This window comes from Salmo trutta, chromosome 8 (assembly GCF_901001165.1).
Source record: "Salmo trutta chromosome 8, fSalTru1.1, whole genome shotgun sequence".
Taxonomy (NCBI): Eukaryota; Metazoa; Chordata; class Actinopteri; order Salmoniformes; family Salmonidae; genus Salmo; species Salmo trutta.
Window position 1 is genome coordinate 23691081 of NC_042964.1, and position 27990 is coordinate 23719070.

The window sequence follows — 27990 nt, forward strand, 5'->3', positions numbered from 1 at the left end:
TAGTCAGGGATTATTAACCTGTTCAGTGCACTTTCTCCGCACCTGTGACACAGTCAACTGGAGAGTCTCATGAGCCAAACGTCACAGGAAAGGACATGACAATTCTGATGATGTTGGGAAATCTATAAGCAAAACAGCGATTTTCTCTAAATATACAACTTTAGAATACCGTAAGTACAAGTTGACAACACCATATTGCTATTATTCTATGACAATGCATCTCTAAGTGTGGGGTTTACTCAAACGTTTCATGTTATCTTCGACCGGGATAGTAAAGGTTTATGAGCCCTTTCCCCCTCCCCTATGCGTTCTGCGTGGATAGTGCGGGCGAGGCGCGAGGAGGGCGCGGTGGCGCGTGATCCACTGTCGATCGCGGACTTTTCGGTAGGGCCATTAAGGTTACATGGAGAAGTGGGAAATGATTTGATCGAAGATGTCAAATGCGGTACAGGAGGTAGAACCGGTTGCGGCGGCGGTGGGTAACGGAGTTGACACGAGTCGCCGTTACTGGAGAGAGCTCTCAGCAGATGACCACAAGCATCATCACCATGATCCGGTAAAAATTGAGAGTATCACCCGAAGTAGAAAAATGGGTGAGTAAGTGATACAAGTAAAAAAGTACACTCAGATGTACAACACTCTGCAGTAGTAGTCTACAGTGATATTGTTATTAATTAGGACTATTTGGAGATATATTACAGGCCAAGGCCTATATTAATCATTAGATGTATTTATTTTCTCAAATACAAACCTTTAGGTAATGATAATCTTTAGGAATAGTTTGACCAAGGTGAAATTGGTTTTATATCGGATATTCGGTGGTTATTCGGTTTTCTCTTCTAAATAGCTATTGAACCAAGCATGCCATAAATATGAAGATGGCATATTCTGAATCAGGGGTGGATGGAGAATAATCCATACTTTAAAAAATATATATGATTTCTGATTTCAATCTTCAATAGCTCTTACATAAAGCGTGCCATGATAATGATATATTCCGAATCAGCGGAGGACTGACAAAATCTACAGCTGTTTTTTGTGGGGAAATTTGGACAGAGAAAAATATTCAGACTTTCAATCTTCAATGGCTCTTACCAAAGCCTGCCATGACTATGACAATTATATATTCAGAATCAACCACTTTTTTTGTTTCTTGAAATATGTACAGTACCAGCCAAAGTTTGCACACACCTACTCATTCTAGGGTTTTTCTTTATTTTTACTATTTTCTACATTGTAGAAATAATAGTGAAGACATCAAAACTATGAAATAACACATATGGAATCATGTAGTAACCAAAAAAGTGTAAACAAATCAAAATATATCTTAGATTTTAGATTCTTCAAAGTAGCCACCCTTTGCCTTGATGACAGCTTTGCACACTCTTGGCATTCTCTCAACCAGCTTCATGAGGAATGCTTTTCCAACAGTCTTGAAGGAGTTCCCACATATGCTGAGACCTTGTTGGTGGCATTTCCTTCACTCTGTGGTCCAACTTATCCTAAACCATCTCAGTTGGGTTGAGGTTAGGTGATTGTGGAGGCCAGGTCATCTGATGCTACACTCCATCACTCTCCTTCTTGGTCAAATAGCCCTTATACAGCCTGGAGGTGTGTTTTGGTTCATTGTCCTGTTGAAAAACAAATGATAGTCCCACTAAGAGCAAACCAGATGGGATGGCGTATCGCTTCAGAGTTCTGTGGTAGCCATGCTGTGTCCTGAATTCTAAATACATCACAGACAGTGTCACCAGCAAAGCACTCCCACACCATCACACCTCCTCCTCCATGCTTCATGGTGGGAACCACACATGTAGAGATCACAACTGCCGTCTCACAAAGACACGGCAGTTGGAACCAAAAATCTCAAATTTGGACTCCAGAACAAAGGACAAATTTCCACCGGTCTAATGTCCATTGCTCGTGTTTTTTGGCCCAAGCAAGTCTCTTCTTCTTATTGATGTCCTTTAGTGGTGGTTTCTTTGCAGTAATCGACCATGAAGGCCTGATTCACTCAGTCTCCTCTGAACAGTTGATGTTGAGATGTGTCTGTTACTTGAACTCTGTGAAGCATTTATTTGGGTTGCAATTTCTGAGGCTGGTAACTCTAATGAACTTATCCTCTGGAGCAGAGGTAACTCTGGGCCTTTCTTGTGGTGGTTCTCGTGAGAGCCAGTTTCATCATAGCGCTTGATGGTTTGAGTGTGCAAAGCTGTCATCAAGGTTAGTTACTACATGATTCCATATGTGTTATTTCATAGTTTTCATGTCTTCACTATTATTCTACAATGTAGAAAATAGTAAAAATATAGAAAAATCCTTGAAGGAGTAGGTGTGTCCAAACTTTTGACTGGTACTGTATATATATTTTTCTTCTTTCAATCTTCAATACATCTTAGACAGTGTGCCACAACTATGAAAATAATATATTCTGAATCAGGGGAGGATGGACACAAATCCACTGCTTTTTTTGTTTTGAAATGTATTAAGAGAATATTCTTCCGGCTTTCAATCTTCAATAGTTTTTACACAAAGTGTGCCATGACTGTGAAAATGATATATTCTGAATCAGGGGCGGATGGACCAAAAAAATATGATGTGTGGATTTTCTTCCATCCTCCCCCGATTCAGAATATATCATTTTCATAGTCATGGCACGCTTTTTCTAAGATCTATTGAAGATTGAAAGCAACAACAAAAATTATATCTACATTTTAACAAATGAAAAAAGTTGTGAATTTCTGTCCATCCTCCCCTGATTCAGAATATATCATTTTCATAGTCATGGCATGCTTGGTCCAATAACTATTGATGAGAGAAAAAAACGAATATCCACCAAATATCTAATGTAAAACTAATTTGACCGTGCTAATATTTTGATGATTGTCTAGTACTATGAATAGTCATAATAGCTCCATTTGATTGAATTATTTGACAACTTGATGATTTAAAGGTCTATGGTGGTTTGTTTTGTTCCCCTTCCCCTCCCTTTCTATTCTTCCTGTTTAGATGGGGACACTATGAAATCAGAGCTTGGCAGATGCCTCCTGTTCTCTCTCTCTCTCTCTTTCTCTCTCTGTCTCTCTTTCCTGCACTTGTCATAATAAACAACATGAAAGACATGTCACCCTCTGACTCACCAAAATGAACAATGAAGTACTACAAAGTTATAGAAAGTTTGATTTGTTACCTATTTTTTTACAATCTTGCATTCTACGTTGGTAACCAGTTTATAATAGCAATAAGGCACCTCGGGAGTTTGTGGTATATGGCCAATATACCACAGCTAAGGGCTGTATCCAGGCACTCTGCGTTGTCGTGCATAAGAATATCCCTTAGCCGGGGTATTTTGGCCATATACCACATCCCCTCGTGCCTTATTGCTATTATAAACTGGTTACCAACGTAATTAGAGCAGTAAAAATAAATGTTTTGTCATACCCGTGATATAAGGTCTAATATACCACAGTTGTCAGCCAATCAGCATTCAAGCCTCGAACCACCCAGTTAAGCATTTTTTATATTTATCACAATAGTAAAAATTCTGTCTTCAATTGTTGGTAATATGTTGTTACCACTCTACTTAAAGCATCCCAGTACAATGAGTTATAACTTGTCCTAAGCATGTATGACCCATTAAAATGTCTTATGACAAGGCTTATAATATGTTGTGTCTTTCTATTCATAACCAATGCACCTGTTTATTACAGAGAGGTCATTCTCCAGAGAAGCTGGCAGTGTAAGGGGAACCATGTCAACGTCTGAAGACAGCTTCCCAACAGGTAACATTTAACTGATCTAGGATCAGGTCCCACCTGTCCATGTAATTAATTACGATCTAAAAAGCAAAACGGATCCTACTCTGAGATGCTTTATGGATGGACCCAGAAATGTGACACCAGTTAAAGGGTCAATTCCATCTTCTCATGCATGTATATCAGACACTTCATTCTCAATGTGGAACTTTCATGAAATTGAATGGAATTTTACAAAAGTTCCAACCACAGTATTCTAATGAGGAGTGGAGAGAGTTTGGGATTTGGCTTCAGCAGTTGGAGTAGTTATGGTTCATGGGTTCTCTCTCTCTCTCTCTCTCTCTCTCTCTCTCTCTCTCTCTCTCATATTTAACTGTGGGTTTTGACTGACATTCTGCTACGAACCATCATGATATTTCATAGTTCATGCAGACTGATTTTTTCCGATATCAATAGCAGGGGTTGAGAACCACAAACTGTGTTTTGGGTTCAGTTGGTTGCCTTCTGCTCTAGTAGTTTGATCCACACTACCACTGTAGACTTATTATCGTTAAAAACCCTGAAATTAATTTAGGGCAGGCGAGGTGACATTGAATTGAGTTTTTCTGGTCCCAGATCTGTTGAACTGTCTTGCCAACTCTTATGGTCATTGTTACATTTAGCATCACAGTGACCATAGGAGTTGGCAAGACAGCACAAACAGATCTGGGACCAGGCTAGGAATTCACTTCTCATTATGGTAAATCATGTGGTTGACAGTGAACTTTAACTATCTTGCACCTTGGACCTGAGAGAGCCTGAGAAAGACTCTTTGAAGTCATTGATTAATCTCTATAGGTCAGTCACTGTCAGTCAGTCAAAATGTCACCAGACTGGTGATATGGTAGGCTCCAAAATAGCCCTCAGTTAATAAAGAAATAGGAAGTTAAACAAAATTGAGGATAAAGTATTAGTACTATACCGGTCAGCATATTGACATTATTTCTGAGAGTTTCAAGTTGTTTTTTGTCTCTAACTATAGCAAATCTTAACTAAACTCTTGACCTACCTTTGGATGTTATAGAATAGGCTATAATTGTGGAATGAGGAAGTTAATTACCTCAGCATGGTGTTTTAAAACACAATGTTCTTGTTTTATTATTGAGTCACCTGAGTATCTCTGTCACCACTTTTTTTCCCTACAAAACATTAACTAGAGAAGAATTGCTCATACTCAGCTTGTCATAGACTGTAATGGAGATGTAATGTAGATGTAATGTATCCTTAGATTGGCGTTAGAGACAGATATTGATTGGAGTATTATAACGAATTGTATTTTAAAAGTACTCAATGTCCATTGCAAAGGAGCAGATTGACACACACACACACACACACACACACACACACACACACACACACACACACACACACACACACACACACACACACACACACACACACACACACACACACACACACACACACACACATACACACTATGGGTCTTGGTCAACACAGTGCACTATACTGTATAAAGAATAGGGTGTCATTTTAGATGTATCATATTGTTGTAGCGTTGCCCATGCTGCTGGCCATGGTTGAGGGGCCGGACAGGCTTCCTGCCTACATGTTGTTGTATTATATTGTGTTCCTGTCACGTTGTGTTCCAGCTCTACCCATGTTGCTGGCCATCGTGGAGGGGCCCGACAGGCACCCTGCAGACGAGGGGTCTCAGGAAGTGCTGCGGGGGAAACTCTGCCTCCTGGAGGCCGACAGCGCGGAGGTCAACGCTCTCTTTACGGTATGACCCTCTTCGTTCAACATTTATGTATCCAGGTAAGTCTTGTTGAGGAAATATGTTTCTTCAAGAGTCATCTATATGTACAGCTAAACCGCATTCGCTAGGATACTGTTCTCAGTTACACCCCACTTGGTCAACATGCTTTGTCACAGCTTTTGTGGAATTATCGCAAGTGTGTAAAGATAGATTGAATGGAAGGAATGCCTTATGTATGGTGGTGCCATTTTTGCAGATTTGTTATAACCTGCTTTGCCACTACATAGACTTCCAGTAATTGTGCTAACACTAGTTAGCATTGGCTTGCAAAACTACCTCTAACGTCCTTCATACTGGACACAGAGACATAAAAATAGTATCCACGAGTTAATCTGATTCTGGGGAAATAGATAGATTGCCAAAATCCCAAAGTATCCCAAAGTATCCCTTTAAATGGTTTTGTTATCAGTTTGTGATTGTTCACATTGAATACCAATACGTATTTTACTCACTGATTACATTGCTTCATATTGACCAAACAGGTTTAAATGAGTCAACATCTCATGTACAACCTCTCCTCTGTTCTCCTCTCCTGTTCTTAAGGAACTCTCTGCCAGGCTGGTCACCATCAACAGTGAAGAAAACGTTATATTCGTCGCATTCAAAACATTCGAAGAGATATGGAAGTTCACCACATATTACACAATGGGTATGTCTTATAAACACACAGATAAGGGACACTACAGAACAACAAACTCTGTTTGGGATAAGAGGATACTTGGCCACAGTGCTTCTACATCTGCATTCCTTGCTGTGTGGGGTTTTAGGCTGGGTTTCCGTATAGCACTTTGTGACATCTGCTGATGAAAAAGGGCTTTATAAATACATTTGAATTTAATTAATTAGATGTTCAAATCAAATGTGTTATATTTTCTTAGAACATGAAAGTACTAGCTACATAATTTCTTAACAAATACTAGGTAAATACCAACTGGAATAGGACTTTAAATGACAGTTTCCTCACTAACTTGACCTGTTGAACTCTGTTGTCCAGGCTTCCTAGGCCAGTGTATGGAGAACCTGCTGCTGGACCAGGACTTCTGGCTGACCTTTGACCTATTGCACTCTAACCTCTGACCTCTGTTCCCCAGGCTTTCTGGGTCAGTGCATGGAGAACCTGCTCCTAGACCAGGATTTCTGGTTGAGCTCTATGGACCAGAAGAACGTGGGCATAGAGATCTCTATCCAAGAGGACACTCTCAACCTAATGTACAAAGGCATCCTCATGCAAGAGGGTAACTCTCTAACTCTCTACTCATTCCTAAAATGTTGCTGTTAATTTTAACATGAAGATATCTGACTGACAGCTTTTTTCTATGTTTGCAATGTACATTGTTGTTGACCAACTCAGTGGCCTTATGGTTAGAGTGTCCGACCTAAAATTGGAAGGTTGGGACTTCGATCCCTAGTCCAATCATGCCAAGTCCTCAAAAAAATAAGCTTATAGTGTTATAAGATGGTACAGTTATCCCAGCTAGCATATAACGTTCTGAAAACCATATGTTTCTGAGAGCGTGGTTGTCCTATGGTTATTTTGCATACAAACTTCCCACAATGTTCTGGGAATGGTGCAGGATACCCAGCTGAGGACCATATGTTTCTTAGGTGGGAATTTCAGTACTTATGCATAACGTTTTCTACAGGTTTCCTCGTGGTTCTATTTAAAGTCATGTTCTCAGAATATTCAGAGGAAGTTAAGAAACAATATTCTTCTGTTGGAATTTCAATACTTCAGCATGTTTTCTGCAGGTTTTCCTCATGTCTCTATTTAAAGTCATGTTCTCAGAACATTAAGAAAACTTTCCATAAAAACACAAAATATTAGTAACGTTCAAATGACGTTCTAAGAATGGTATTGGAAAAGACATATATTTCATTCCCAGCATCAACAAAACTCTCTCAATTCTCCATCTTGTTAAGTGTGTTCAGGTGTGTTGGCCGCGCCTTCTAATTGGCCACACCTGATCTCAATGTTTCCTTTGAAAAGGGGTCTGTTGAATAGACTAAAATGAACAGCTTTGTATGAGTTTAAAAAAGCATGGCATGCTAGGTCCATCCTTGTGGCGCAGTGGACTAATTCCATGAGTAGAGAACAGAAGATCATAGGTTTGAATCTGTGTTTGCATGATTAATGCCTAAGCAAATTCATTTATATCGGTACTTGGAGTTCAAAACAGTTAATTTAAGCTAGCATTGTTATCAGAATTGTTATTAAAATGTTCTCAGAACGTTATTTAATTACCATCAAATAACCTATAATTTCTATTCTCAGAACGTTAATAAAACCTCCCAGGAAAACATTTAGGGAAACATAGTAAAAAGTTCTCAGAGCCTTCCTGCAACCTAAAAATGTATGTTCCTAGTACAGGCGAAACGTTAAAAAACTTGTATTTTTACCGGTGTCACGCCTTGATCATAGAGGGCCCTCGGGGTTCTCTATGGTGTTTTAGGTCAGGGTGTGACTAGGGGGATTTCTAGTGAGTTTATTTCTATGTTGGTGTATGTGTATGGTTCGCAATTAGAGGCAGCTGAGAATCGTTACCTCTAATTGGGGATCATACTTAGTGTGTTCTTTTTCCCACCTGCGATGTGGGATATTGTTTGTGTGTGCTTATGTGCGCTACGTAGTGCACGTTCGTTAATTTTTTGTTGTTTTGAAGTTTCACTGTAATAAATATGTGGAACTCTACTCACGCTGCGCCTTGGTCCGATTATTTATATAACAATCATGACAACCGGTCAGGAAACATATGACTTTGTTCCCAGAACTAATGGGAAACCAAAAACGTACATTCCCACAACTTCCAAGGAACAAAATTTGCTAGCTGGGATTTTATCAGATATTAGGTACAATGTTATACATTCCTAGAAGCTCTTCAAATAAAATATTACCAAATCTCTTCCCCTCTCTTAGGTTCCTTCTTCGCCAGCTGCAGTTCCACCCAGATGTTTGACAGCTCCACCTCTGGTAGTGACCTCTACCTGGAGCAGGGGGACATAGCCCTGTTCGAGCCCCCGTTCTTGGGGTCGGGGTGGACTGTACTCTCCCTGGGGGATGGAGCCCGGGGGACCAAGCCTAAACCAGCCCTAGAGCCCGTCATACCCTTCCACCAGTCAGTAAAATATATAATTTCACCATTGTTAATATTCTGCAATATAAATATATATACAGTACCAGTCAAAAGTTTAGACATCTACTCATTCAAGGATTTTTCTTTATTTTTACTATTTTATACATTGTAGAATAATAGTGAAGACATCAAAACTATGAAATAACACATGGAATCATGTAGTAACCAAAAAAGTGTTAAATAAATCAGGATTTATTTTAGATTCTTCAAAGTAGCCACCCTTTGCCTTGATGACAGCTTTGCACACTCTTGGCATTCTCTCAACCAGCTTCACCTGGAATGCTTTTCCAACAGTCTTGAAGGAGTTCCAAGCTACGCTGACTACTTGTTGGCTGTTTTTCCTTCACTCTGCGGTCCAACTCATCCCAAACCATCTCAATTGGTTGAGGTTAGGTGATTGTGGAGGACAGGTCATCTGATGCAGCACTCCATCACTCTCCTTCTTGGTCAAATAGCCCTTACATTGCCTGGAGGTGTGTTGGGTCATTGTCAGTGGTGTAAAGTACTTAAGTAAAAATACTTTAAAGTACTACTTAAGTCATTTTTTGGGGTATCTGTACTTTACTTTACTATTTATATTTTTGACAACTTTTACTTTTACTGCACTACATTCTTAAACGTCATACGACACCAATCCCGTCAGCGGGACTGAGTTTGACAATAGCCAGTGAAAAATCAGAGCGCCAAATTCAAAACCACAAATCTAATAATTTCAATTTCTCAAACATACGACTATTTTACACCATTTTATAGATACACTTCTCCTGAATCGAACCACGTTGTCCGATTTCAAAAAGGCTTTACAGCGAAAGCAAAACATTCGATTATGTTAGGAGAGTACATAGACATAAATAACCACACAGCCATTTTCCAAGCAACTAGATGCATCACAAATACCCAAAACACAGCTAAAGGAAGCACTAACCTTTGACGATCTTCATCAGATGACACTCCTAGGACATCATGTTACACAATACATGCATTTTTTGTTCGATCAAGTTGATATGTATATCCAAAAACAGCATTTTACATTGGCAGGTGACGTTCAGAATTTTTTTTGCCTCCAATACTGCCGGTGAATCAGCACAACAATTTACAAAAATACTCGTCATAAACGTTGATAAAATAATAAACTGTCATTCAAAGAATTATAGATGAACATCTCCTTTATGCAAACGCTGTGACAGATTTCAAAAAAGCTTCAAGAGGAAAGCACACTTTGCAATAATCTGAGTACTGCGCTCAGAAAAATACACTAGGCAATACAGATACCCGCCATTTTGGAGTCATCTAAAATCATAAATAGCATTAGAAATATTCACTTACCTTTGATGATCTTCATCAGAAGGCACTTCCAGGAATCCCAGGTCCACAATAAATGTTGTTTTGTTCGATAAACTCCATAATTTATGTCCAAATACCTCCTTGTTGTTTGCATGTTCAGTAAGCTACTCCAAGTGTAGGAAGCGCGGCCAAAATGTCACGACGAAAAGTAAAAAAAGTTATATTTACGTTCGTTCAAACATGTCAAACGTTGTAAAGCATCAATCTTTAGGGCCTTTTTCACTTAGAACTTCAATAATATTCCAACCGGATGATTCCAGTGTCTTGAAAAACGTTTTGAAACACAGCTACCTCTCATGTGAATGCGCGCCAATTAACTGATGTCCTTCCCTGGGTCACCAACTTCCCAGCCGTCTTGTTCGCTCTCTGTTCATTATAGAAGCCTCAAACAACTTTCTAAAGACTGTTGACATCTAGTGGAAGCCTTAGGAAGTGCAAAATGAATCCTTAGTCACTGTGTGTTCGATAGGCAATGACTTGGAAAGATTCCACGCATCAGATTTCCACTTCCTGGTAGGATTTTTCTCAGGTTTTTGCCTGCCATATGAGTTCTGTTATACTCACATACATCATTCAAACAGTTTTAGAAACTTCAGAGTGTTTTCTATCCAAATACTAATAATATGCATATCCTAGCTTCTGAGCTTGAGTAGGAGGCAGTTTAATATGGGCACGTATTTCATCTGAAAGTGACAATACTGCCCCCTATGCGATTGGTGTCGTAAGAGGTTAAAGAAAATAATGTACTTTTTACTCCATACATTTCCCTGACACCCAAAAGTACTCGTTACATTTTGACAGGAAAATTGTCAACTTCAGGCCCTTATCAAGAAAACCTCCCTGGTTATCCCTACTGCCTCTGATCTGGCGGACTCACTAAACACAAATGGTTCGCTTGTAAATTAATGTCTAAGTGTTGGAGTGTGCCCCTGGCTATCCATACATTTTAAAAAACACAATAAAATTGTGTTGTCTGGTTTGCATAATTTAAGGAATTTGAAATTAATAATTATTTTACGTTTGATACTAAAGTATATTTAGCAATTCAATTTACTTTTGATACTTAAGTATATTTAAAACCAAACACTTTTAAGACTTTTACTCAAGTAGTATTTTCCTGGGTGACTTACACATGTTCTATTAAGGTATCTTTTCTTTTACTCAAGTATGCCATTTGAGTACTTTCTCCACCACTGGCCATTGTCCTGTTGAAAAACAAATGATAGTCCCATTAAGCGCAACCCAGATGGGATAGCGTTTCGCTCCAGAATGGTGTGGTAGCCATGCTAGTCAAGTGTGCCTTGAATTCTAAATAAATCACAGACAGTGTCACCAGATAAGCACCATCACACCTCCTCCTCCATGCTTCATGGTGGGAACCACACATGCGGCGATCATCCGTTCACCTACCCTGCTTCTCACAAAGACACGGAGGTTTGAACCAAAAATCTCCAATTTGGACTCATCAGACCAAAGACAGATTTCCATCGGTCTAATGTTCATTACTCATATTTCTTGGCCCAAGCAAGTCTCTTCTTATTATTGGTAGTTGTAGTAATTGTAGTAAAACACCTGTTAATTGAAATGCATTACAGGTGACTACCTCATGAAGCTGGTTGAGAGAATGCCAAGAGTGTGCAGAGCTGTCATCAAGGCAGAGGGTGGCTACTTTGAAGAATCTCAAATTTAAAATATATTTTCAATTGTTTAACACTTGATTCCATATGTGTTATTTCATCATTGTTTTGATGTCTTCACTACTATTCTACAATGTAGAACGTAGTAAAAACAAAGAAAACCCTTGAATGAGCAGGTGTGTTCAAACTTTTGACTGGTACTGTATTAATGAACAGTTTATTTCCAAAATGGTATATCCACCAATTTTTCACATTGTATTTTTCATCAGAAATGATTTCTTATGGGTATCTTCCGATGTGTGTAAAATATTACTGTTCTAGATGTCTTAAAATGTGTTTCTTTGCAAAACGCTACATTTGAAGTTGGAAGTTTACATACACTTAGGTTGGAGTCATTAAAACTTGCTTTTCAACCACTCCCCAAATTTCTTGTTAACAAACTATAACGGATCACCACCTCAAGCTGAACCTCGGCAAGACGGAGCTGCTCTTCCTCCCGGGGAAGGACTGCCCGTTCCATGATCTCGCCATCATGGTTGACAACTCCCTTGTGTCCTCCTCCCAGAGTGCTAAGAACCTTGGCGTGATCCTGGACAACACCCTGTCGTTCTCCACTAACATCAAGGCGGTGACCCGATCCTGTAGGTTCATGCTCTACAACATTCGCAGAGTACGACCCTGCCTCACACAGGAAGCGACGCAGGTCCTAATCCAGGAACTTGTCATCTCCCGTCTGGATTACTGCAACTCGCTGTTGGCTGGGCTCCCTGCCTGTGCCATTAAACCCCTACAACTCATCCAGAACGCCGCAGCCCGTCTGGTGTTCAACCTTCACAAGTTCTCTCACGTCACCCCGCTCCTCCGCTCTCTCCACTGGCTTCCAGTTGAAGCTCGCATCCACTACAAGACCATGGTGCTTGCCTACGGAGCTGTGAGGGGAACGGCACCTCCATACCTTCAGGCTCTGATCAGGCCCTACACCCAAACAAGGGCACTGCGTTCATCCACCTCTGGCCTGCTGGCCCCCCTACCTCTGAGGAAGCACGGTTCCCGCTCAGCCCAGTCCAAACTGTTCGCTGCTCTGGCACCCCAATGGTGGAACAAGCTCCCTCACGACGCCAGGACAGCGGAGTTAATCACCACCTTCCGGAGACACCTGAAACCCCACCTCTTTAAGGAATACCTGGGATAGGATAAAGTAATCCTTCTAACCCCCCCCCCCCCCCCTCAAAAGATTTAGATGCACTATTGTAAAGTGGTTGTTCCACTGGATATCATAAGGTGAATGCACCAATTTGTAAGTCACTCTGGATAAGAGCGTCTGCTAAATGACTTAAATGTAATGTAAATGTATAGTTTTGGCAAGTTGGTTAGGACATCTACTTTGTGCATGACACAAGTAATGTTTCCAACAATTGTTTACAGACAGATTATTTCACTTATAATTCACTGTATCACAATTCCAGTGGGTCAGAAGTTTACATACACTAAGTTGACTGTGCCTTTAAACAGCTTGGAAAATTCCAGAAAATTATGTCATAGCTTTAGAAGCTTCTGATAGGCTAATTGACATAATTTGAGTCAATTGGAGGTGTACCTGTGGATGTATTTCAAGGTCTACCTTCAAACTCAGTGCCTCTTTGATTGACACCATGGGAAAATCAAAAGAAAAAAAATGGTAGACGCCCACAGGTCTGGTTTGTCCTTGGGAGCAATTTCCAAACTCCTGAAGGTACCACGTTCATCTGTACAAACAATAGTATGCAAGTATAAACACCATGGGACCACGCAGCCGTCATAACACTCAGGAGGAAAACGTGTTCTGTTTCCAAGAGATGAACGTACATTGGTGCGAAAAGTGCAAATCAATCCCAGAACAACAGCAAAGGACCTTGTAAAGATGCTGGAGGAAACAGGTACAAATGTATCTATATCCACAGTAAAACGAGTCCTATATCGACATAACCTGAAAGGCCGCTCAACAAGGAAGAAGCCACTGCTCCAAAACCGCCATAAAAAATGCCAGACTACGGTTTGTAACTGCACATGGGGACAAAGATCGTACTTTTGGAGAAATGTCGTCTGGTCTGATGAAACAAAAATATAACTGTTTGGCCATAATGACCATTGTTATGTTTAGAGGAAAAAGGGGGAGGCTTGCAAGCCAAAGAACACCATCCCAAACGTGAAGCACGGGGATGGCAGCATCATGTTGTGGGGGTGCTTTGCTGCAGGAGGGACTGGTGCACTTCACAAAATAGATGGCATCATGAGGGAGAAAAATAATGTGGATATATTGAAGCAACATCTCAAGACATCAGTCAGGAAGCTAAAGCTTGGTCACAAATGGGTCTTCCAAATGTACAATGACCCCAAGCATTCTTCCAAAGTTGTGGCAAAATGGCTTAAGAACAACAAAGTCAAGGTATTGGAGTGGCCATCACAAAGCCCTGACCTCAATCCCATAGAAAATTTGTGGGCAGAACTGAAAAGCGTGTTCGAGCAAGGAGGCCTACAAACCTGACTCAGTTACACCAGCTCTGTCAGGAGGAATGGGCCAAAATTCACCCAATTATTGTGGAAAGCTTGTCGAAGGCTACCCGAAACATTTGACCCAAGTTAAACAATTTAAAGGCAATGCTACCAAATACTTATTGAGTGTATGCAAACTTCTGTTGTGAATGTGATGAAAGAAATAAAAGCTGAAATAAATCATTCTCTCTACTATTATTCTGACATTTCACATTCTTAAAATAAAGTGGTGATCCTAACTGACCTAAGACAGGGAATTTTTACTAGGATTAAATGTCAGGAATTGTGAAAAGTGAGTTTAAATGTATTTGGCTAAGGTGTTTGTAAACTTCCGACTTAAACTGTATATATCCATTGTATAGCTGGAATAGAATGTTCGTATCCTTTACATTTGACTGTCTCATCTAGATATCTTAAGATGAATGCACTAACATTAAGTCACTCTGGTCACTCGAGTGGCGCAGTGGACTAAGGCACTGCATCTCAGTGCTAAAGATGTCACTACAGACCCTGGTTCAATTCCAGGCTGTATCACAATCGGCCGTTATTGGGAGTCCCATAGGGCGGCACACAATTGGCCCAGCGCTGTCCGGGTTAGGGTCATTGTAAATAAGAATTTGTTCTTAACTGACTTGCCTAGTTAAAATAAAAAATAAGAACACTTGCTAAAGTGTTAAATGTAAATGTTATAAATACAGATCTCATATTACTGTATTTAATTCAGTGGGGACTGCTGAGGGGAGGATGTCTCATAATAATGGCTGAAACGTAGCCAATGGAATGGCATCAAATACATGGAAACCATGTGTTTGATGTATTTGATACCATTCCACCTATGCCGCTCCGGCCATTACCATGAGCCCATCCTCCCCAATTAAGGTGCCACCAACCTCCTGTAATTTTTTTTTTTTTTTTACTATTTTTAAATGTACATGTGACAAATTTAACATTTGTACAGTTCTTTATAAAAAAAATGTTAAACCTAGCAGCAGCACTGCTTATTTCTCTAGGAGGGAGGCGGATATGTACTATTTTGATTTCTTTTTTTTAATGTCTTTCTGAAATGAAACCATCGTGATAGATTTTAAACAAATACGTCTGTCATTGAACAACCCAATGCCATGATTAGATAGTGAAAAAAAAACACACCAATATCTTTCATAAATTCATTAAACAATAAAAGCTAATTTACCAACATTTCTGAAAATAGATATATAGCATTTTGGAAATAAACTTTATATTATTTCCCTCTTTAAAGATGGTTCTTGAAATCCTGTGCGGAGAACATCTTAGTTGGTAGTGGCAAGCCAGCATGTGACTTCCTCTGCCAGTTTGGTAAGTAGTTCCTATTCCATCACTGTACAGATTTCTACACAGTAAATCAATGTAATCTAGTTCTGTAGTATTCTTCATTGACTTCCCATTCTCCCATCTGTAGGATCATTTCCTAGACATATCTTAGTTCTAAGGTCTCCTCCGTCCAGTCTCTTTCCCATAGAATTTGAATTATTGGGGGAATTCTAAACCCACTAGTGGGGGAATTCTAAACCAACCCTAAAATTCTAATTCCATCCTTCCCTCTCTGTATCCTCCTCTCCCCATGCTAGCCACAGGCTCCTGCATTGCCACTGTGGAGTATGACGCAGGAGGGCCAGATGAGCTGAGCCTGGAGCAGGGTGATCACATCCTCATAGTGGGCCTGTTGGTGTCGTGCTTCAAGTGGTTCACTGGTAGGCTAGAGAGGACAGGAGAGGTGGGACTGGTGATGACAACACTGGTCAAGCCAGCTGATGATACCCTTTGTGAGTAAGTGTAATCTCCCTGAGTTATATCAATCAATCAATCAATCAGCCGATATCCTTTGTAAGTGTATCCTTCTGATGAGTTATATGTTGATGAACTGCGTCATGATGTTTCCCAGCAACTATGCAGCTCTTTGATATCAGCCATTCTAGTGTATGCAGTAAATGCACATAGACTTTGGACAATGCTATCAGAGATGGGGAATTAGATGTTCAAAACACACATAGAAGGTCCTCGCGTTCCTTTTAAAAAGTGTTATTATTCTACCTTCTTTTGCTTCATCAATCCCCTTTTAGGTCGGCGGACATATTCCTAGACAAAGAAGAAAGGTTATTTTTTAACCTGAAAGAAGAGCAGATCAAAGAAGAAACTATTGCCTTGCTGAAGAAAATCTCCCAGAATGATGTTGGATCCGTCTACAAACTTGGTGGGACAGAAATTGAGAAATGTGCAAGCGCATTTTGTTCGTGATGAACAGCTCTCTACGACTGCCATACTGTGTAAAGATGGTCAGTTTTGATATTGATTCATGAATTATCCCTTTTATTCCAGATCTGATTGATCAACCAGATTCTCCAAAGGAACCAACTCAAAGTAGGCATATTTATTGTTTGCTTTGTACAATCTGCATAGTCTGGACGGTTGGGTTTGAGTATTATATTGTTTTTCTTCTCAACATAAAAAAATATTCAAATAATAACTTATTCTGGCTCCTCCCACATGTCCACCATATCATAAATAGTCATCTTCATCTAATGTCTTACAGATGGTTCCCAAGGAAACATGGACGCTCACCAACAAGCAGAACTGAAGAGGAAGATAGAAGAGATTCTACAAGAAGGGAAGGAGAAAGTGCCTTGTGCGACTGTGATGACAAACGGAACTCTGGAGGACCACAGTGAGTCCTCTAAGACTACATTACCCAGTGGGCCTCACTTCACCGTCCACCCAGTAGAGGAAGGCACCACCACCAACCAAGAGAAACTCCTTCCTTTTCTATCCTTTCTGGGCGGCTCTGACTACAAGCCAGATTTTGGCACCCTCTACGGACAAACCCCAGAACTGCTCCTTGCCACTTTCAACGGCCACTCGGACGACATTGACGAATTGGTGGCATACTTAGGCATAGCCAGGGAAACAGCCAGGAAGAAGCGTCTCCATTGGTCGCAGAGCCGCCTCTGTTTGCTTTTGGGGAAACTCTGCGCGGGAAGTTCAAAATTCTCCCAGGCTCGAGTCTACTTCGAGGAGGCCCTCAGCATCCCTCGAGAAGGATTCACGGACATGCTAATGCTAGCTAACATCTACGTAAACCTAGCTGGGATCTATCTCATGCAACAAAACACAGAGAAGTACTTTGCTTTGTCAGAGCGGATTGCTGCATTGCTTATGGGTATCCCTGACTGCGTCTCTACTGTAGAAAAAGACTCTGAAGTTCTCAAATTCATCCTGAAGAAAGCGGTTCTCGCTCATAACAAGATGGCTGAAGCACGTGCTTGTTTCCTTCTAGCAAAGCTCCACTGGAGGCGAGGCGAGGGGGCGGACGCTGTCCCGTTCTTGGAGAGACTTCTGGTTCTCTCGGCAGAGCCAGCAGGTGTCCAGAGTGTCAGGCCCAGCCACGGCTACCTGAGCCTGGGGAGACTGTACAGCCAGCTCTCCCTCCCCCATCTCTGTGTCAGCTCAGCCAGGAGAGCCACAATGCATCCGTCCGCTAGGCTAGCCGATTGTCTGAATGGAATGGGGCTAGTGCTGGAGAACACAGCCAGACTCTATGGGATCCGGAAGCAGGAAGACACCATTCCAGCTCAAGTGGCTCTGTATCTGAGCCGGTCGCTCTCTTTCACTGGGGAATTAGCTGGAGTCGGTGGCAATGGTGACCACACTCTAAGCCAGGCACTCACACTCTGCCTATCCCAGCTGTTTCAGAAACACGGGAAACTAGGACGTGCGGTGCGCTCCATGCACACTCTCATAGACAATCATTGCGCGTCGTCATCATCATCAGGCGCCACTAGCAGCCCTGAACGCATCAGCGCCCTCGTGTGGCTAGCCTGGCTGCACATCTGTGACAGCCAACCGGAGGTATCACTAGATGTCCTCGACTCAGTGCTGGCCTCCATGCCAGAACACTGCACTACTCCACAGGAAGGTCTGATCTCGTTGCTGTTTATCTTATGTTTATATCTGCTGTATGTTTGTTAAAAAATTAAGATTGAGGAATTGAATTATTAAGGATTGGTCCACAACATGAGAGGTGTGGCCCTTCGATGCATGGGAGACCTGCGGAGGGCGGCAGAGAGCTACCAGGCAGCCATTTATGTGTGTGAGGAGTTTGAGGACAGGTAATGATCATTCTTGTGTGTTGTAAATTTGTACATTGTATCAAATAAATCAGCCTATTGATACTATATAATGTTTCCTTATTGTAAAATAAACCCTTCTCTCAGGGCCAACTGGGCAGTCGCGCAGGGTAACCTGGGGTTGCTGTGTCTGAAGGCTGGGGCTAAGGTAGGGTTGTAATGTTTTGGTTTTGTAACTTCTTCTTGTCTTTTACATTCAACATTGTTTGTTTTACCATCGAGGACCACTTTGGAAATAAATGTTTTAATTGATGTTTTCTAGTGATATCCTCTGGGATCAAATCCACATCTTGCTAGATGTACACAGAGCAAAAATATAAACACAACATGTGAAGTGTTGGTCCCATGTTTCATAAGCTGAAATAAAAGATCCCAGAATTGTCCAAGATAATCCATCCACCTGACAGGTGTGGCATATTAAGAAGCTGATTAAACAGCATGATCATTACACAGGTGCACCTTGTGCTGGGGACAAAAAAAGGGTACAGTAAAATTTGCATGGATGTTTCAAGTTTTGAGGGAGCGTACAATTGGCATGCTGACAGCAGGAATATCCATCAGAGCTTTTGCCAGAGAATTGAATGTTAATTTTTCTGCCATAAGCCAACTTCAACGTTGTTTTAGAGAACTTGGCAGTACCTCCAACCGGCCTCACAACCACAGACCACATTTATGGAGTTGTGTGGGTGAGCGGTTTTCCGATGTCAACGTTGTGAACAGAGTGCCCCGTGGTGGTGGGGTTATGGTATGGGCAGGCAGGCATAAGCTACAGACAACTAACACAACTGCATTTTATCGATGGCAATTTGAATGCACAGAGATACCATGACGAGATCCTGAGACCCATTGTCGTCCCATTCATCCACCGCCATCACCTCATGTTTCAGCATGATAATGCACGGCCCCATGTCGCAAGGATCTGTACACAATTCCTGGAAGCTGAAAATGTCCCAGTTCTTCCATGGCCTGCATACTCACCAGACATGTCACCCATTGAGCATGTTTGGGATGCTCTGGATTGAGGTTTACGACAGTGTTCCATTTCTCACCAATATCCAGAAACTTTGCAGAGCCATTGAAGAGGAGTGGGACAACATTCCATAGGCCACAATCAACAGCCTGATCAACTCTATGCGAAGGAGATGTGTCGTACTAAAGGAGGCAAATGGTCGTCACACCAGATACTGACTGGTATTCTGATCCATGTCCCTACCTTTTTTTTAAAGGTATCTGTGACCAACAGATGCATATATGTATTCCCAGTCATGTGAAATCCATAGATTAGGGCCAAATTTATTTATTTCAATTGACTGAATTCCTTATATGAACTGTAACTCAGTAAAATCATTGAAATTGTGGCATGTTGCGTTCATATTTTTGTTCAGTATATATATATTATTTCACCCAAAATAAAATTCAAGGGTCTGGCGGAGAGGCATCTCACGGAAGCCGTGGAGCTGTTCTCAGAGCTGGGTGGAGAAGAGCATGAGGTGAACTTTATAACAGTGCTGCTGGAGCTGGGACAACACTGTGTGAACCAGAGACTCCTGGAAAGAGGGAAGATCTACTTTGAGTGGGCTCTGCTGATGGCCATTAAGTCAAACCATTTAGACAGTAAGTGTTTTTACTGCTTACCTCCTTTTCTCAGTGTAAGTGTGTTACGCATAGAAATGGTTAACTTACGCACACACACACACACACGTGAAATGAATTCCACATGCAAGATTCCTGATTCATCATTTCATCCTCAAATATGTTTTGAGTCCGTATCCATTAACCACTCGAGCTTTGCAGGCTAACAGTCTTGTGGCCTGCAGGAGAGGTTTGAATCACTTTTGGTCACATATACAGTATACAAAACATTATGAACACCTGCTCTTTCCATGACATAGACTGACCAGGTGAATCCAAGTGAAAGCTATGATCCCTTATTGATGTCACTTGTTAAATCCACTTCAATCAGTGTAGCTGAAGGGGAGGAGACAGGTTAAAGAAGGCAATTGAGACAGGTGTGCCATTCAGAGGGTGAATGGGCAAGACACAATATTGAAGTGCCTTTGAACGGGGTATGGTAGTGTGTGCCAGGCGCTCCGGTTTGTGTCAATAACTGCAACGCTACTGGGTTTTTTAAGCTCAACAGTTCCCCTTGTGTATCAAGAATGGTCCACTGCCCAAAGGACATCCAGACAACTTGACACAACTGTGGGAATCATTGGAGTCTGGAGGCGAAAGAAAACGCACACCTGTTTAGGTGAGGTGCTGGGTAGCGGAGTAAAGGAGAGACGCACACTCTAGGACAAGGGGGGATGGGCAAAGTACAGCCCGCGTGCCGTATCCGGCCCACAGAGGAAACACCGTACACCTGGCGACGCGTCAGCGTGCATGTGCCCGGCCCGCTACAGGTGTCGCTAGAGTGCGAAGGGACAAGGATATCCCGGCCGTCCAAACCCTCCTCTGTAGTAACACCTCAAGCACTGCGATTCAGTGCCTTAGACCGCTGTGCCACTCGAGAAGCCCCCGCAAATTGATTTTAACAAACAATTGGTCCCCCGAAAAACGGGGCCCTCCTTTGAATTTCAAAATCCCGATGTGGCCAATCCAAAAACTTTGCCCACCCCTGCTCAAGGAGCTCAGATACAATAATTTAATAACCTAATAACCAATGTTTCGACAGACAAGCTGTCTTCATCAGGCTATAATGACAAACACTGCAGATCAAAGTCTACGTTGAGACCGAAGGAAGCAAGGGTATTTAAATTAAATGTAAAAACATTTTTAAATGTATAACCTTTATTTAACTTTCCCAGCAGAGATCCATACAGCCTCTCGTTTTAACAATACATTTTTGAGGTCACCCCCTCTCCTAGGGAGGGTGACATGTTCGATGCTGATATAATGTAGGGACGAAATCGAGTGGTTCGCATCCAAAAACTGGGCCCCAACTGGGTAAGTTGTGTTTTTGCACCTAATGGTGCTACGATGCTCCGAGATTCGTACTTTTAATTTGCACTTTGTTTTACCCACATCATTTTTACCACAAGGACAAGTTATAAGATAAATAACTATTTCCCTGTTTGGGGGTGTTTGAAGGATCTGTGCCATTGCATTGAGCGCAGCCATTACACTTGTAAACTCAGCAACAACAAAAAAGTCCTCTCACTGTCAACTGCGTTTATTTTCAGCAAACTTAACATGTGTAAATACTTGTATGAACATAACAAGATTCAACAACTGAGACATAAACTGAACAAGTTCCACAGACATGTGACTAACATAAATGGAATAATGTGTCCCTGAACATAGGGGGTTCAAAATCAAAAGTAACAGTCAGTATCTGGTGTGGCCACCAGCTGCATTAAGTACTGCAGTGCATCTCCTACTCATGGACTGCACCAGATTTGCCAGTTATTGCTGTGAGATGTTACCCCACTCTTCCACCAAGGCACCTGCAAGTTCCCGGACATTTCTGGGGGGAATTGTCCTAGCCCTCACCCTCCGATCCAACAGGTCCCAGACGTGCTCAATCGGATTGAGAACCGGGCTCGTCACTGGCCATAGCAGAACATTGACATTCCTGTCGGACCCTCCACCTCCAAAATCGATCCCGCTCCAGAGTACAGGCCTCGGTGTAACGCTCATTCCTTCGACGATAAATGCAAATCCGACCATCACCCATGGTGAGACAAAACCGTGACTCGTCATTGAAGAGCACTTTTTGCCAGTACTGGCTGGTCCAGCGACAGTGGGTTTGTGCCCATAGGTGACATTGTTGCCGATGATGTCTGGTGAGGACCTGCCTTACAACAGGCCTACAAGCCCTCAGTCCAGCCTCTCTCAGCCTATTGCAGACAGTCTGAGCACTGTAGCTCAGTTGGTAGAGCATGGTGTTTGCAATGCCAGGGTTGTGGGTTCGATTCCCACGGGGGGCCAGCACAAATAAAAAATTTATGAAATTAAATGTATGCATTCACTACTGTAAGTCGCTCTGGATAAGAGCGTCTGCTAAATGACAAAAATGTCTAAAATGTAAATGTAATTGTGCGTACCTGGTGTAACTTGGGCAGTTGTTGTTGCCATCCTGTACCTGTCCCGCAGGTCTGATGTTTGGATGTACCGATCCTGCGCAGGTGTTGTTACATGTGGTCTGCCACTGCAAGGACGATCATAGTCCGTCCTGTCTCCCTGTAGCGCTGTTTTAGGCGTCTCACAGTACGGGCATTGCAATTTATTGCATTGGCCACATCTGCAGTCCTCATGCCTCCTTGCATCATGCCTAAGACACGTTCACGCAGATGAGCAGGGACCTTGGGCATCTTTCTTTTGGTGTTTTTCAGTCAGTAGAAAGGCCTTTCTAGTGTCCTAAGTTTTCATAACTGTGACCTTAATTGCCTACCGTAAGCTGTTAGTGTCTTAACGACGTTCCACAGGTGCATGTTCATGAATTGTTTATGGTTCATTGAACAAGCATGGGAAACAGTGTTTAAACCCTTTACAATGAAGATCGTGAAGTTATTTGGATTTTTACAAATAATCTTTGAAAGACAGGTTCCTGAAAAAGGGACGTTTCTTTTTATGCTGAGTTTAGTTTCCATCCGGTAGAGGCGCAAATAGACGTGCAGGGAAATTTGGGGGCGGTAAATCAGAGTTTACCAATTGATCGCTGAGATTTCTGCCCCGCGAGAATACATCCACGGGAGGGTCCGAAAACATATTACCGATGCTGTCATCGGATTTCAGAATGTGCCAATGTTTGTGGACGATACCCTTAATTTGTTCAGAGCATAGCGGGTAGTTAGAACGCAAGAATGCGTCTTTTTGCGAGACTGTCCTTTAAAAAGATAATGTTTTGTTTTGAATTTCCCAATGGCAGTATTAATCTGACCATTTCTATTGAAATCTGATTGTTTTTTGCAAATTCTTTTGATTCAACAGAATTGGCTGAAGGGGAAACTATTTTCAAGGGAAGTGGACAACTATCACCCCTCAACAAACTGTTACGATCAGTAGGTTTCCTGTAAATATCAGTGTATAGAACAGTATCCCCACACAAAATCGGAAGCTCAAGGAAACTGATTTGTGTGTCAGATTGCATAGTAAATCTCAGGTGCTCAGAACAAGAGTTAAGAAAAGCATGGAATGCCTAGGGCAGTTTTGCATCACTCCACCATAGAACAAAAATATCATCAATGTACCGTTTCAAATAATAATGTTGGGCAAGAAAACATTTTTGAGAGGATTGAAAATAAACTGTTTCTCCATGTAACCCACAAACAAATTAGCATAGTTAGGAGCAATAGGGGATCCCATAGCGGTACCCTTCGTCTGAATAAAGAAATAATTTAGAAACAAGTAGTTCTGAGTACTATTTCAGCCAATGTTATAATGCATGCACTGGAAGGTAGTTCATTCGGGTCACGTTGCAAAAGAAAATGTTCCATGGCTTCGATACCGCACTCGTGTGGAATATTCGTGTATAACGACTCAACATCAAAAGTAACCAACAAAGTATTATCAGGGAGAGATTCAAGAGATTCAATAATAGAGATCATACTGCTGGTGTCCTTTACAAAGGAGGGGAGCTGTTCTGCGAGTGGTCTAATTAAAAAAAAATCTTCAAAAGTCGATAAAGGGGCAGTTACTGCGTCAATGTACGCTACAATAGGGCGCCCTGGAGGTTTTGTAACATTCTTGTGTATGTGTTGTTATGTGTTAATAACATTTAGACTACGTTACCCAGCAGGCTATACTGGAAGCGGCTAATTGAAGAATGCCTTGCATGGCTAAACATGGAGTTTTCTAGCTGAAGTATATGTTCATTAAAAGTAGTTAAACCTACGCCCCGGTTTGTCATTATATAAGGAACAAACATAAGTGTAATTTCGGCAAAGTATAGAAAGTGGCAATTTTATGGCGTTGAATAAGCCAAAAAGTTGTGTTCTTTTTTTTGTGATTTGACCAGAACTTAATTACCCAAGCATTGGAGTCAACATGGGCCAGAATCCCTGTGGAACACTTTCCACACCTTGTAGAGTCCATGCACAGACGAACTGAGGCTGTTCCGAGGGCAAAAGGGGGTGCAACTCAATAGTAGGAAGGTATTCCTAATGTTTTGTACACTCCGTGTATATACTGTTGCTATGTTGACCTGACTCTATCCATCCATGTTATGTGTGTCCCAGGCCAGTTAAGTGCGACGCGGCGTCTGTGCCACCTGTACGGAGCTGTATGTTCTGACGAAGCTCAGTGCATAATCTACAAAGAACATCAGCTTGCCATACTGGCGACCCGGGGAGACAGGGGACAGGAGGGGGAGGTGCTGGAGACCATCAGCCAGCTATACCTCAGTCTGGGGACAGAGAGGTGTGTGTGGAGTGGGCAGGGGTGTGAGATGTGTGTGTGTATGTCTGTCTGTCTCTAGTTGGCAGAAAATTCTAACATTTCTTTCCCTTCCTTTCTATCTCCGTGTCCAGGGCTAGGCGGTCGGCTCTGGACTACACCAAGCGTAGCCTGGGTATCTTCATAGACCTGGGCCGTAAGGAAAAGGAGGCATATGCCTGGCTGCAGGCTGGGAAGATATACCAAATGCTGGGCCAAACCGAACTAGTGGACCTCTATGTACAGGTCAGAACCTATTCTACTGTATTTTATTCTATTATACAGAGCAGACAGCATTGACTCCGAGTTACATTGACTTATTGCTTCTTGTAATCCTCACAGGTGGCCCAAGATGTGGGCCTGAGTACAGGAGACACACACTTTATCCTACAGCTGCTGGAGGCAGCTGGGGATGTCTTCTTCAACCTCAACCAGGAGAGAGAGAAGGCTGTCTGCTTCTATAGGGTACACACACATACACACACTGCTTATATGGGGTAGGACAGAGGGTGTGTGTGTGTGTGCGTGTGCATGCATGCATGTGTATGTCTACATGTGTGTGTGTGACCTAATGTCTTTGTGTGTGTACATGTACAGTACCAGTCAAAAGTTTGGACACATCTACTCATTCCAGGGTTTTTCTTTATTTTGACTATTTTCTACATTGAAGAATAATAGTGAAGACATCAAAACTATGAAATAGCACATGGAATCATGTAGTAACCAAGAAAGTGTTAAACGAATCAAATTATATTTTATATTTGACATTCTTCCAAGTAGCCACCCATTGCGTTAACGACAGCTTTGCACACTCTTGGCATTCTCTCAACCAGCTGCATGAGGAAAGCTTTTCCAACAGACACATCTCAACAAAGTTTTGATGTCGTCACTATTATTCTACAATGTAGAAAATGGTCAAAAATAAAGAAAAACCCTTGAATGAGTGGGTGTGTCCAAACCTTTGACTGGTATTGTAGGTGATCTCACTTGTGTGTGTATCCATGTGTGTCTCCAGGACCGTGCCCTGCCCATCGCTGTGAGGACCAGCAGTACAGAGGCCAGACTAAGGCTGTCTAACAAGCTGGTGGAGCTGCTACTGCAACTGAAGCTGTATGGAGAGGCCGTGGAGTTCGCCCAGGCCGCCCTGGACATCAGTGTTACACTGGGTAGGACACAACAGAGCTAGTGTATTCTAGCTATGGCCACCAGATGTCAGACTTAACTTAGCCCAGACCTAGGTTGAATCCCAAATCACCCCTTTCTCCTTCCCCTAGCCCCTCTGCCCTCCTTTTTCGAGTTGACGCGCTCCTCCGCCATATGCACAAGTGTCCCAAAGTTGAGGGTGTGAAAATTATGGAGGATGTAGGGCCTAATTGGTCCAGAAATAGCGCCGTGCCATATGGGATTCCACAATTTGCGAGTTTATCGCAATTTCACACAAAAGAATGGAGAGGCGTGTCTAATTATATACCATGTGTATTTTTGTATGTCTGATGACGAGACTTGACACACAAAAGATTAAATACCTCCCAAATGAAATGTTTAACTGTTACTGAGGTTTATATCGTGTAAAATGACAGGGGGATTTGTTCATTTGAATTTCATGCGTGTTTTATTATTTAAAAGTGGAACATGAATTACATCATTCAAGTCATGAGTGTGTCCCAAAGTTGATGGGTTTATTGTTCCCCCTTGCCCCTTTCTGGAAGTCACCCTCAGTTTAGTCAACAACACGTGACAACGGATGACCCTCTGAGCGAGTTGGTAGGGTCGAGGGAGTAGTATGAGATTCACAGCTAGTCCTTACTTCTATTTCCCTAGAGAATTCTGCATTTACAATTAGCAGATCCTCTTATCCACAGCAACCTGCATGAATGCATTCAATTAAGTTTGGTAGAATAAAACGGAAAAATAGCCATTATCAGCAGAAATTGTGCCAGGGAAGAAAAAAACAAGTGCAATGCCATAGCCTGGTTATAGCTAATTTTTTAAAGAAATACTAATGAAATGATGGTTGTATATTTTGAAATAGGAAATCGTCTAAATGAGCGCGTGGCCTTCCACCGGCTGGCCACCCTGTACCACTGTCTGGGTCAGTTTGAACTGGCTGAACACTACTACCTGAAGACCCTCTCCCTCTGCCCCACGCCCCTGGAGTTTGATGAGGAAACCCTGTACTACGTTCGAGTCTATCAGACGCTAGGGGACATCATCTTCTATGACCTGAAGGTGAAATAATCTGAAAACAATAGAAGTTATACATGGATAGTTTTTTGCATTTTAAGTTTTAAATACACTATTGAAAGAAATACAAATGGTTTTGATTTTAAAACTGATGGTTGACGAGTACATGAGAGTTGTTGAAGTCAATACAGGATTTGAATTGCACTCCTTTGGAGAAATTCCATGTCATGATGGAGTTGACCCCAACCCTGAAAAACATAGAGGATCCAAAAAGATGCATGAATTTGCATTTCATTGTGTTCATATTCTCCCACTCATAAAACTGCATGACTCACATGGACCGAAACAGCTTTAACGATTCCTCCACTGACCCCATCCAATCTCACCTCTAAACCCTGACCCATAACCTTTCACCTTTGACCTTTAGGACCCCTACGATGCCGCGGGGTACTACCACCTAGCGCTGGCAGCAGCCATGGACCTCGGCAATAAGAAGTCCCAGCTCCAGCTCTGCACGCGATTGGCTACGATCTACCACAACTTTCTGGTTGACCGGGAGCTCTCACTCTTCTTCTACCAGAAAGCGCGAGCGTTCGCCTCAGACCTCAATGTACGCCGCATCAACCTCTCGCCCGACCAGAACTTCAGTAGTATGTCGCAGTACAAGTCGAATAGGGTTAGCACTCAGGAACCAACAACAAAGTAACCACCAAACCACCATCTTGGTTTGAAGTTTGGCAGAAGAATGGAGAGTTTAAGGTATCAGAGGAAATTGTGCCAAGTGGATGTCGTATGTTGGGTTTGAAGAAGTGTACATATGTAATTTTGAGATTTTTAAACCATTAAGATATGTTGATGTGATTTTGCCAATTAGGGTTCTGTGCCGTACTGAACAATTTCACTTATAGAATCATACAGCAATATCTACAATTGTCTTCAGTTGATGACCTGAAATTAGATGAAGTCATGGTAAACGGAATGAATCATGAAAGACATACAGTACCAGTCAAAAGTTTGGACACCCCTACTCATTCAAGGGTTTTTCTTTATTTTGAC

General features: G+C 41.9%; 1 protein-coding gene across 3 annotated transcripts; it reads left to right on the forward strand.

The window, feature by feature from the left end:
* The first annotated feature begins 44 nt into the window (after positions 1-44).
* On the forward strand, positions 45-27985 carry LOC115198549 (SH3 domain and tetratricopeptide repeat-containing protein 1). 3 transcript variants are annotated; one of them, XM_029760561.1, is made up of 20 exons: positions 45-170; positions 3711-3782; positions 5405-5535; positions 6115-6220; positions 6663-6806; positions 8486-8684; positions 15474-15550; positions 15823-16021; positions 16315-16445; positions 16571-16612; positions 16785-18164; positions 18249-18357; positions 18463-18523; positions 19797-19989; positions 24555-24735; positions 24846-24996; positions 25093-25215; positions 25766-25916; positions 26783-26979; positions 27362-27985. In XM_029760561.1, the coding sequence occupies exons 2-20, from the start codon at positions 3752-3754 to the stop codon at positions 27638-27640; spliced, it is 3885 nt and encodes a 1294-aa protein (XP_029616421.1). In that variant the 5' UTR covers positions 45-170; positions 3711-3751; the 3' UTR covers positions 27641-27985. The 3 variants fall into 3 exon arrangements, with proteins under 3 accessions (XP_029616421.1, XP_029616420.1, XP_029616422.1); XM_029760560.1 differs by lacking the exon at positions 45-170 and adding an exon at positions 198-593; XM_029760562.1 differs by lacking the exon at positions 45-170 and adding an exon at positions 200-593 and having other exon boundaries at positions 16785-16916.
* Positions 27986-27990: the final 5 nt, after the last annotated feature.